The sequence below is a fragment of the Callorhinchus milii genome, unplaced genomic scaffold (genome assembly GCF_018977255.1).
Source record: "Callorhinchus milii isolate IMCB2004 unplaced genomic scaffold, IMCB_Cmil_1.0 Scaffold4, whole genome shotgun sequence".
NCBI lineage: Eukaryota > Metazoa > Chordata > Chondrichthyes > Chimaeriformes > Callorhinchidae > Callorhinchus > Callorhinchus milii.
In genome coordinates, this window is record NW_024704745.1 from 67971690 (window position 1) to 67983032 (window position 11343).

General features: G+C 43.3%; 1 protein-coding gene across 3 annotated transcripts in view; it reads left to right on the plus strand.

Annotated features, from left to right (window-relative positions):
• The window catches only part of LOC103183272 (tumor necrosis factor receptor superfamily member 19), a 50644-nt gene extending 43021 nt beyond the window's left edge, over nucleotides 1–7623 (plus strand). For all 3 annotated transcript variants that reach the window (XM_007900652.2, XM_042334471.1, XM_007900653.2), the window contains exons 8-10: nucleotides 3816–3918; nucleotides 4126–4534; nucleotides 6472–7623. In XM_007900652.2, coding sequence (XP_007898843.1) covers nucleotides 3816–3918; nucleotides 4126–4534; nucleotides 6472–6483 — 524 coding nt within the window. In that variant the 3' untranslated portion in view covers nucleotides 6484–7623. The remainder of the gene's footprint in view (nucleotides 1–3815; nucleotides 3919–4125; nucleotides 4535–6471) is intronic.
• Nucleotides 7624–11343: the final 3720 nt, after the last annotated feature.

The window sequence follows — 11343 nt, forward strand, 5'->3', positions numbered from 1 at the left end:
GGCAGGACTTTGGTTTAACATCTCATTGTTAGAAGACAATTCCAACAAAACAGTGTATTGGAATATCAGCCTAGACTGAGGTCAGATACCACTATATGTATTGTTGATCTAGAGTCCAGAAATGCAGAGAGGTACTGCTGCATTTTGCTGCTCCCATTACTTGTCACTACCAGTGGAAGCCCACACTGCCATTCCTGTTATTGCAGGAATTTCAATTGAGGCAAATCACTGCCTTTGCAGCAGGGAAGGTTGAGGTGTACATTACTGAAGTAACTTCAGTGTTCAGTTCAGCACCTGTTCTTGGACTAATTTCGTACATGAGGGAGAAGGGAATATAGGAGGTGGGAGCTTGTCTGGAGTATAAACACCAGGGAGGGCTGTTTGATCCGAACAGCCTGTTTTGGTGTATGTATCAGCTTGGCTCAATTGGTAGCACTCTCGCCTTTTGAGTCATAAAGTCACTGCACATTGTGTCTCGTAACCCATATGGTCTGTGCTGACACTCCAATGCAGGGCTGGGGGTGTTTCTGCATTATTGGAGGTGCTGTCCTTTACATGAGACATTAAACCTGCCTGTTCAGGTGGACATTGAAAGATCCCATGGCAGTATTTCAATATATATATTGAATATATTCAATATATGAGTATATCAAATACAAGAATTATTATCAGGTGACTATGTAAAGTGTATCAAACCTGCGTCAGTGACATTGATTTCCATTCAGAACTCGCTACCAAGCTGATCAGACTCCAGAGCTGAGTATATCATAAAAAGAAGTCGGGAATTCTGGCCAGAGGGTGTCTGGATCTCTATTTTATCCCTTCACAATTCAGGGATATTCAGGAGCATTCTCACTGCTGCTATTAGCTGAGAACAACAAACCTGGGTTTGTCCTGAGTTCACAGCTGCAATCTTCTGGGCTCTCTTAGTGCTGTACTGGTGGTTTTATCTACTAAGCTTTTGGGGACCTTCATTTGAATGGGTTTGGTGGAAGGCTATATATAGACTGATTGCTGTAAATAGAGGCATTTCACTATTGGGAGAGTTGATCGTTGACTACATTGCTTAGGGAAACTAATCCTAGGTATTCACAGTGGCGGATGTGAAGTTTGCTGTCTGTTTGTCTGTCTGTGCATCCTACTTGCCTTACCCTTTTGGTGACCTTTGGGAGAGTATGAGCTTTCACACGAGAAGATCCTGAACTAGGCAGGTGTTTGGAAACTGCCCCATTTGGGTGGTTGCAGTGGATGGAGGAAGAAGACAAGGAAATTGCATGGTCACTTGACCCCTGTGCTCCCAAGTGGAGAATCACAGAGATAGTCATATTAGCCTTCAGAACAGCTCACTCTCATCCATTCTTCATGAGTGGCAAAAGGTGACAAAGAAAATAACAAATAAAGCTGGATGGAGTTTCTAAACCAACTCGGGTCCTTTATACAGTATCCATTAACAATGCCTTCAAAGCCTGCTCATCTGAGAGAATTGACGGCAGATTGAATCTGATCCATGGAAAGTCCTATTTTAAAAGTATCAAACCTAAATAGTGTGCATTCTTTTTTCTTATTATTATCACAGGAGTCCTGTAGCTCAGTGGTTAGAGTGAGGTTAGAGCCTCACAAGTGAGACCTGGGTTCGATTCCCGGTGAAACCTTGGGAAAGTTTCCTTACTCCACACGCCTGATAATAATCCCTCAAGAAAAAATCAATAATAATTTGGCACACTGCTGTGCGCAATTGGCTGCCATGTTTCACCCACAAAAGATACAGTCAATTCACTTCACACTATATTCTGTGAAGCGCTTTAAGGCGTCCAGAAGACGTGAAAAGCGTTATATCAAATGCAAGGATTATTATTACTGGTAATAGTGTCTATGTCGTTTTTTGTTTTTATTCTTCTGCAGCTCTTCTGGAGCATAAGTCACAAATCTCCCACTCTGGTAACAAAATAACTTCCATCTGGTAATTATCAGAGTATTAGTCAGAGCAGGATATTGCTGAACCAGTAATTGCCCTGCAAGAAGCCAATCTGCCAGTAATGCAGCCTAACACCAAACAGTCTCGTGCGGTGTTCCTCAGGGCTCTGTCCTCGGTCCCCTCCTCTTCAACCTCTACATACTCCCCCTTGGTGACATCATCCGCAAACATGGGGTCAACTTCCACATGTACCCGGATGACACCCAACTCTATCTCTCTGCCTCCACCCTCGAATCCAGGGCAACTGACATCCTGACAAACTTGTCTGTCTGACATCAAGTCCTGGATGAGAGACAACTTTCTACAGCTAAATGTCAGCATGACTGAGGCCCTCTTGATTGGCTCGCGCCAGCGGCTCAGCACCTCAGGCACTGGCAGCATCAGCATCCACGGTTGCACACTCCACCTCGCCAAACCAGTTAGGAACTTGGGCATCCCGTTCGACCCTCAACTGTCCTTTCACCCCCATATCCATGCCATGACCAGCTCTGCCTTCCCCCACCTCCGCAACATTGTCCAACTCCGCCACTGCCTCACCCATCAAATATCAAATGCAAGGATTATTATTATTATTATCAGGCCGCCAAAACCCTCATACACACATTTGTCACCTCAAGACTCGAGTACGGAAACTCCCTGCTTATCGGCCTCCCCAACCCTTCCCTCCACAAGCTGCAGGTCATTCAGAGCTCTGCAGCTCGTGTCCTCTCCCGTATCAGGTTCCATGACCCCATCACTCCCACCCTTGCCTGGCTCCACTGGCTCTCCATCCATCAAAGCATAGAATTCAAAATCCTCGTTCTCACCTTCAAGGATCTCCATGACCTTGCCCCCACCTATGTTTCTGACCTGATGACCCCCTATCAACCTGTCCGCTCCCTCCGCTCAGTAGGCCCGGCCTGCTCCAGGTCTCTCACCTCCCCCCACCCCCCCGACCCGCCCTGCCATCAGCGGCCAGGCTTTCAGCCTCTCTGTCCCCACTCTTTGGAACTCCATCCCACAATCCCTTCGCCTTGCCTCTTGCCTCCTTCAAGGCACGACTCAAGACCCTCCTTTTTGACTGTGCCTTCAGCTGCCCTCCTACCCCCTCTGCCCTCCCTCATCCCCACTCAGCCCCCAAGCTTGGGTACTGATCCCTGACTGTTCGGCACCTTGAGACGTCCTCCCGACATGAAAGACACTTTACAACTGTAATTTTGTTGTTGTTGTTGTAACAAAGGCCTTTTTAACTGAAAACATTCCTGAATATCAGAAATTACCACTGGTGATGTTAACGCATTGTTTAATGTTTCACCCTGTTGATAACTAAGATATAAAGTGCTTCATGGATATGATTCTGCTTTTTTCTCTCTAAAAGAACCATTGGTTTAATCAGATTTGGCTTGTGATGATGGACAACATAAACCAAAAATAGCGGCTTTAGGCTAAAGTGGCCACCATACTTTAGAGATGGCCACCGTAGACTAAAGTATGCTTCAGATATGATTCTTGTTGAGGTTTCTTTAGTGGTTGATTTGGATTGCGATTTGCAGCCCTTCAAAGGCACTTTACGGGATATCAACGTAATCAAATGCGTCGCCTGTAAAGCGGCACCTGAATCACTCCTGCTGCCTGTAAAGTGGCTTATCCAAGTGAGAATCTAATGACAGCTCCAAGCTCTGTTCAGTCAGGAAAAATGTTTGTGCAGGGAGTATTTCAAAGCTTGTTAAATAAGGAGTGGAATGTGTTTGTGTTTTTGACCCCATTTTCCCCTTTGAACTCACAGAGTGGAGTCCCTTCACCAGTGAGTGTATGTTGTATGTGTTGACTGACTCCACTGCTTATATTTTTGTTCCCTTAGGGCCTGTTCACCTGGTTCCATCCTGCTGCTTTGATGAAACATGCAGTCTTGGGTACAGCAGCGAAAGCTCATACCCTCCATCAGGATCTATACGCCATGAAAGGTAACAAGAGAAATGAAATGTAAAGTGTCCGAAAACTACAAGTTTACTTCTCAACAGTTAGCACTTAGCTGCATAAAGAAAGAGGGAGCATGGGTGAAACCAGTGAGAGATAAGTGCTCATTGAAGCCACTCAACTCCAAATGGACAACAACAACTTGCAAATACACAGTGTCTGTTAATAGTAATTTGAGGTTCTCTGTCCCACAGGAACATCGACTGTGCTGGAGATTTGCACCCCTCTCTCCTTGAAGTCTTTTCACCCTCGTTCAGTGGAGACCCCTTGGAGGCCTGTCCTCTGATGCAGAGCTCCACCTGCAGTGACACTGCTTCTTTCTGTGAATCTCTTCTGCCATCCAGCACTGAACCCCTCCTGGACCGTGTCGCTCCTTTTAGCCCAAAGACTGAAAACCTAACAATCCCACCTTCAGATACCTGTGCGAGGCTGGAGGATCAGCCCGATTCACTTTCCCTCCAGTCTCTTTCAGTCGAGGTGCCTGGAATTAATGAGCAAGTAGGTACAGAAGCCCCTGAAGATCTGGCCTTGCTCGATGCTGAAGCTCACTATCAGCATCAGATAGAGAACAATACTGAGCACACTCCAAGTGGGGATGTTGAGGTAATAATAATAATATTTCTTGCATTTGATATAGCACCTTATCACACCTCCGAGACATTTGAATGTGCTTCACAGAAAAGTGTATTTTGTGGGTAAGCAAGTAAGTGGGAGAGTGAGATTAATAATATATTATAGCATGCACTAGGACCTCAGGGCTGGAAGGCTTGAGGGGTAGAGCCTGCTGTGCCTTCTTAAGGAGGTGTGGATATCCCCATCTCTCTCTTGGTGCTGGGCTGAGAGGGTGAAGACACTGGGCTGGCTCCAGGTTAGTTTATGGTTAGAGTGGGGTGGGGGGATTGCAAGTACTTGGGTTTGTGAGATGTGTAGCACCCCCACAAGCATAAATGAAGCATAAATAAGGGAGAATGGTATACAGGGGTATAAAATAGGGGATTAGGAGAAGTGGAGGTTTGTGTGGAGTATAAACAGGGTGGGGTGGGGGATAGAGGTGGGACAATGGACTAATTTAAAAAGCAGTGATGGGAGGACAGTAGGGTGAGTATTTTGAAGGGATGAGATTAGATGGGCCAAAGAGCTTTCGTCATCCAAACTAATCTTGTGACCTTGTCTTTAAACAAAATGAGAGCTTGTCATACCCGATAACTGGTAGGTCTGACCAGCAATGGTGGGTCACCCTGTTTTTTTAAACGGGAGGCAATCCAATTTACCAGGTTTGAAACTTGAGGCACAACCTCTCAATAGAGTTTATGAAATGTAGGATCAAAGGCTTAAGACAATGAGAAGCGATGAGGGAAGTTGGGTGTATTACAATGAAAAGTCAGACCTGTCACTTTTTTTCATTATCATTAATATTGCATTCGTGTGGAGCCTCCCCTAATGCAATATTAATAACAATTAAGTGAAAGACTTCTAAATGGTTCATTGCTCAATCCAAAGGCTGCAGCTTCAATATGTTCAGAATCAGGTTTACTTCAAGCAGCTAGTGGGTCATGCTAGGAGGAGCACACAGGCAGACCATTTATTCAATAGCAATTTGTATCATCTATCGCTTTTCGTGATGGGCGGACCTTTCAAAACTGCTTGACTGGGAGCTTAGCTGATGGGGAGAGTGAGCTGAGGAGATGGGGGGAGGGGATGGAGGCACAATCAAATTAATCCCATTTAGGTGCCTTCACATTTAGAACATAGTTCACCCACAGCCCTAAGGCCAGGTGCTCATATATAGCATACCTTGTCTGAAGAGTTACTGCTTCTAACCATAGAGGTGTCAATCAAAATGCTCAACATGGTGGCTTAACTAATGTTTACACGTTTCTTCAAACTTTCAAACTACGTCTTTGCCTTTGAGAGATATTGTTAGCATTCCCTTTGGTGATAAAATGTTAAATCTGCTAATTTTCAGCCATTAATATGGGGAGTGTAATGATTTTTTGTTGATATCCAATAAAGTAGATTTAGCTTTAGATAATTATGTTGGATTTGACTGATGGACTGACCTAGTTGTTATTTAGTTGATTTTATTCACAGTGGTAATCATTTATAATAATAACCCTTGCACCTACAATATCTAACAGTGCCTCACAGTAAATTGTTATGTTGAGCAACGTGTATTTCAAGGAAAATGCAGAAGCTAATTGCACACAGCAATGTCCCACACTAGCCATAAAGTGAATGATTAATTTTAGTTTGGGGATTACTACTCAAGATTTCCCACTATTTCTTTTCAAATAGTATCATGGGATCTTTAATGACCACCTGAACAGGCAGACATTTTAATCTCATCCAATAAATTAATAAACCTTGCATTTGGTATAGCGCATTATCAAGTCATCAAGACATCCAAAAGCGCTTCTTAAGATATACTGCGAAGTGGGTTAACTGTATTTTGCGGGCAAATGGACTGCACCTCCATCGCACTCCCTTTCGTGCATTCATTGTTTTGACCCTCATTATTAACTGTATTTCTCTATTTTCAGGAGCGTGCCTAGGACACCGCACTTAGACCATGCCAGAGGAGTACAGTACCTTGCTTATTGATGCTTCTCTGTTGAACCTTTCAAGCTGAACATATATCCTTCGGAGATGTGAGGTTCCAGGAAACCAAGTGATCAGCCTGGAATTGTCCCAGCTTAAGTGGCAAATTGTACATTGCGTCCATCTGTCTGTCTTTATTGCAGAGGATGGCCACACCTTAAATGAATATATGGCTTAATTTTAAGCGACTGTCTATTTTCTTCTACTTGTGACTTATTAACTGTTTTTCGTGTGCAACATTTGACACCCTTTGCAACACTCCGAGGAAAGGAACTTTAGTGAAGCAAAGGTGGAAACGAAGACTGCTGTTGGAGGTCACAGTGTGGTACCATTACGTGCAAAATGAAGATCAATGGGCTTAAGACGCTTTCTGACATGTGAATCATTAGCAACTGCAGCCTTGGACACTGATATTGGTGGGTAATGGGATCCCACTCAGAAGATTTTGACTCTTTAGGCAACAGCCATAATTAAAAGTCTTTGTTATTGGAACTGTAGAAGCTGGAGCTGTAGAATAATGCCATTGTACACTTTTAATTTTTTAAAAATGCAGTACATTATGATGAGGATTTTTAAAAAGTATTTGAAGGGGGGTTAACTGCGGATTTTCCATTATGTTCTATCTGTACTGACACATAGTATTTCAACATAGAAATGGTAACGCTGTATGTACGGTCAGTGTGATTTAATGCTGTTTATTGTTCTGTATGGACTAGTAGTTCAGTTTAATTGATGCTGTAGTAAGCAGTGTAACATGCTGAGGTAGTGTTGAATGCCTTGTCATTTGTACATGTTCACACATGTTGTGAGTAGCCAGGAGGAGTGCTTGCTCATCAGACAATGTCAACTTCTTTCTGGGGGTTCGGATGACTTTTTAAAGTTGAACCAGGAGCTTTTGGCATTGTTTCAATAAAGGTTGAACTGTGGTGCTCATATATGATTTATTAAACAAAAGTTGGCTAACAAAGTACATCTGAGTAGATTAGATGTTAAAATACCTTATTCTACATTAGCGAATTCTTACTTACGAAAGTTGTTTAAAATTGGCCACTAGCTGGCCACTGACACAATAAATTAATGAGAAAAAAAAGCTATTGAAGTGTCTTGGTGCATCTTTGAACAGTGAAATTCCCTCTTGAATGAGTGTAAGTTTGCTGCTGCAGCATAAGCAACTTGGGTTTTATAGCTTAAATAAATGCTGAGTGCTTCAGCTTGGATGGAGTCATTGTATCAATGAAAAGCTATTATTACCGGTTCATGCAAAGGGGCGAAATGTGCACCCTTTGTAACTAGTGACTTGGGCATGTGAATCCGAGACCCGTACTATATTGATTGTGCTTTAAACATCAATGTTAAGAGGCGAGTCCCAGTACAGACTTACAATAACTATAGGGATGTTAAGATTTTTCATATAATTAAGGTTCAAGCCTCACACTGAGATTTGAGCTCAGTCTCATCCGACACTGCAGTGAGGTATTTGAGGAGCACAGCTCTGTAAGAAATGCCATCCTTTGGATGAATCATTAAACCAAGGCCCCATCCACTGCTTCAGATGACATTAAAGGGCCCTGTGCACTATTGCAAAGTCACTGCAAAGAAAAGCTGAGACTTCTTTTGTTATCATAGGTGTCCTGGCCAAGATTCTGCTGCAACTAAATTAACAAACCAGCTTCAATGTAGTTATTCATCTCATTGCTCTTTATGGAACGCTGTGTAGATTAGCCTTTACCTATATAACACATTTCAATGTCATTCATACTTTTAAACACTTTAAAACATTTCCATGTTTAAAATTAGTAAGGCCGGTGGTCAAAGCTGTGAAGTGAGCTAATGGGATACCAGGTTTTATATAGAGAAGAATATTAAAACAAAGAGCTAATTATTGACCCATATAAACTATTAATTACAGTGCAGTAAGAGTATTGTGTCCGTTTTTGCTCACACCAATTCAGGAAGGATATCAGGATCACAGAGAGGGTGCAAAGGAGATTTACTGGGTTGTATCAGGGATGAGTGTTTTGACCTTTGATCAGAGACTGGAGAAACTGTTTTCACTTGAACAGAGAAGATTGAAGGGAGACCTGATAAGAGTTTTAGAGTTTTTTTAAATTACGCGGGGCTTTGATAGAATTAATGTTTAAAAAGGATTAATAAGAGATTTTGGAGCTTAGTTTATTAAGGGAAATGGAGAAAAGGCAGTCTCCATTCCTCTGAAGGCATTCCTCTGAAATGTCATTCAGAGCTCTGCCGGATCTAATAAATCATCAGACAAGCTCGATGGATTGAATGGCCTCTTGTTCCTGTCAATCTACAATACACCCAGTAGCTCACGGCACCACACATAATGAACTGTCTATAGCACTGCATCAAGAAAAGACAAATGTAAAGCTGATGTTCAAGTCTTGTCAAAAATGTGCCCTGGGGACAAGATTGCTTTGAAATCATTATTGTTTACTTTAAAGAGTTTGCATCAGGGATAAGATGCCACAATCATCTTGTTCTCCAGTATAATGTGTGTCCAAATCCAATATTAATTTGACAGGCTTTTATTTTATTCAGTTTCTCAATGCTGTGTGTCAACTGCAATCAGGATACTTTGGGCTAAGCGTGTGACTGCATCACTCAATTCCAGACTGCAACACTGCAACACCCCCTCCCAGCATTGCATTGGAATATCAGACTAGATTATATGATTTCAAAGTCCTGTGTGGGGCTTGAATCCACAAAGACTCAGAGGTGAGAGTTTTACCAACTGAGCCGGACTGACACTTAGAGGTAGGCTTTGCTTGTAAGTATTCATCTGTTTTGATAATTACAACTACCAATCACTATCATATTGCTTACATATCACATTTTTCCACCCAATGCAGTCAGTTTTTCTTGCACATTCCAGAAATTAAAGACACTCCCATTGCCAAACATATAATTAACTGGGTGCTGCTGTACAGGAACTGCTTATTACTGCCATTAGTTCATTCATCTTTCCATCTTACCTTCCAGAAGAGCAACAGATTCTCATAAAGGCCTTCCGAACGTCTGATTGAGTATGATTGAGAAGGATTTGGCAATGTATGGCTGACAGATGTTTGTGCTGCTATTGTACGGCAGATATGAGCCACTTGTATCAGCTTTTTATATTAAACAAATGTATATTAGTGCCTTTGGGAGGGCACCTCAAGACGTTTGACAGTCCTGACTTTGCACGCAAGTTAGGGGTGGGAACCGAGGGGAAAGGTGACTGAAGGCATGGTCAAAGAGAAAGGATCTTGAGATGATTTAAACATTCGCTTCAGCAAGGAATTACTCTGCATTTGATGAAAATTCATGCAGAGAAATTCCATTTGGATCTAGATTTACTTTCTTTAGTCTAGGCTGATACTGCAGTGCAGTGCAAGGGGTATGCTGCATTGTCAGAGATACCATCCCTCGGATAAGATGTTAAACTGAGGTCCCATGTGCCTGTTCAGCTGGTTGTTAAAGCTCCCATTGGCGCTAGGGTGAGAGAGGCAATCAGAGGCTCAAGCAGTCACTACCCTCAAGCAGCAGGTTACCTCAACAAAGGATCAGTCCTGCCTTACAGTAAGTGCACAAAAAACAGTGAGCTCTGGCAGCCCGTCTTGCAGTGAGAGACCTCGACTAAAGCTTACCCCTCCCCCAGCGCAGTGTGCAGCCCCCAACCAGAGTCTAGTGATGCAGTAGCTGAGTGATTCCAGCTGCTGCGTTGGCCTGTAACTCGACAGATTCTGTAAATATGCCCCTCGCTGATGCTTCAAAGCAATCCAGATTTTCTTCTGATCGCTATTGCCAAAGCAGAGCGAGCAGATTTTTCCCAGTAGAGCGAGTTAATCTGCCACATTCAGATACATATAATGCTTTGTTGGAGTCATAATAAAGTCAGGTGGGGGGGGGAAGGGGGAGATGGATGACTGAAATAACTCCACGCCACGTTTCAGAGCTTATGAAATATTTCAAAAGAAGAAGTAAAGGATAAACTGCGAGATCGTAGGTGATCAGACTCCACAGAAGGTGTTGCCATACCAAAACAAAGCACCCAATAAGCCACAGCGCAAGCTCGAGGAACAGCACCTCATTTATCTGCTAGGGACCTCACAGCTATCTGGCCTCAATATTGATTTCAACAATTTCAGACCATAACAGCTCATCTTCTCCCTCCCCCTTTTCTGTGACCATTTCCATATCATCTGGGTCCCAGATACACCTTTTCTCTCTCTGATCTGCCTATTTTGTTGCAATTTTCTCCCCCTTTTGTTCTATATTATTAACACCTCTATTCCCCTGTTTTGTTGCAATCCCCCCTTTGTTTTGCATCATTAACACCTCTTTAACTCATCATCCCATTTTCCACCCCATTTTCTCCTTTGTCTTCCTTGTCCTGCCTCCCCCCTCTCTGTTAGCCCTTAAAAGCCTCTCTCTCCCAACATGCCCCAGTTCTGACGAAGGGTTGTGAACCCAAAACATTGACTCAATTTCCTTTCTTCATAGATGCTGCCTGACCTGCTGAGTGTTCTCAGTGACTTCTGTTTTTGTTCCATCCTCCTCCACCTCCTTTCCTCTGTTATCCACCTCAGTGGGACCGCACTCGCCTGGTTCGAGTCCTACCTTACAAACCGCCAGCAGTACATCTCCACAAACGGCTTCTCCTCCTCCTGTGGGGTACCCCAAGGATCCATCCTTGGCCCCCTCTTCTCCTAATCTACATGCTCCCTCTTGGGGATGTCATCCGCAGACATGGGGTACACTTCCACATGTATGCGGACGACACCCAACTCTACTTTTCCACCTCACATTGCGAT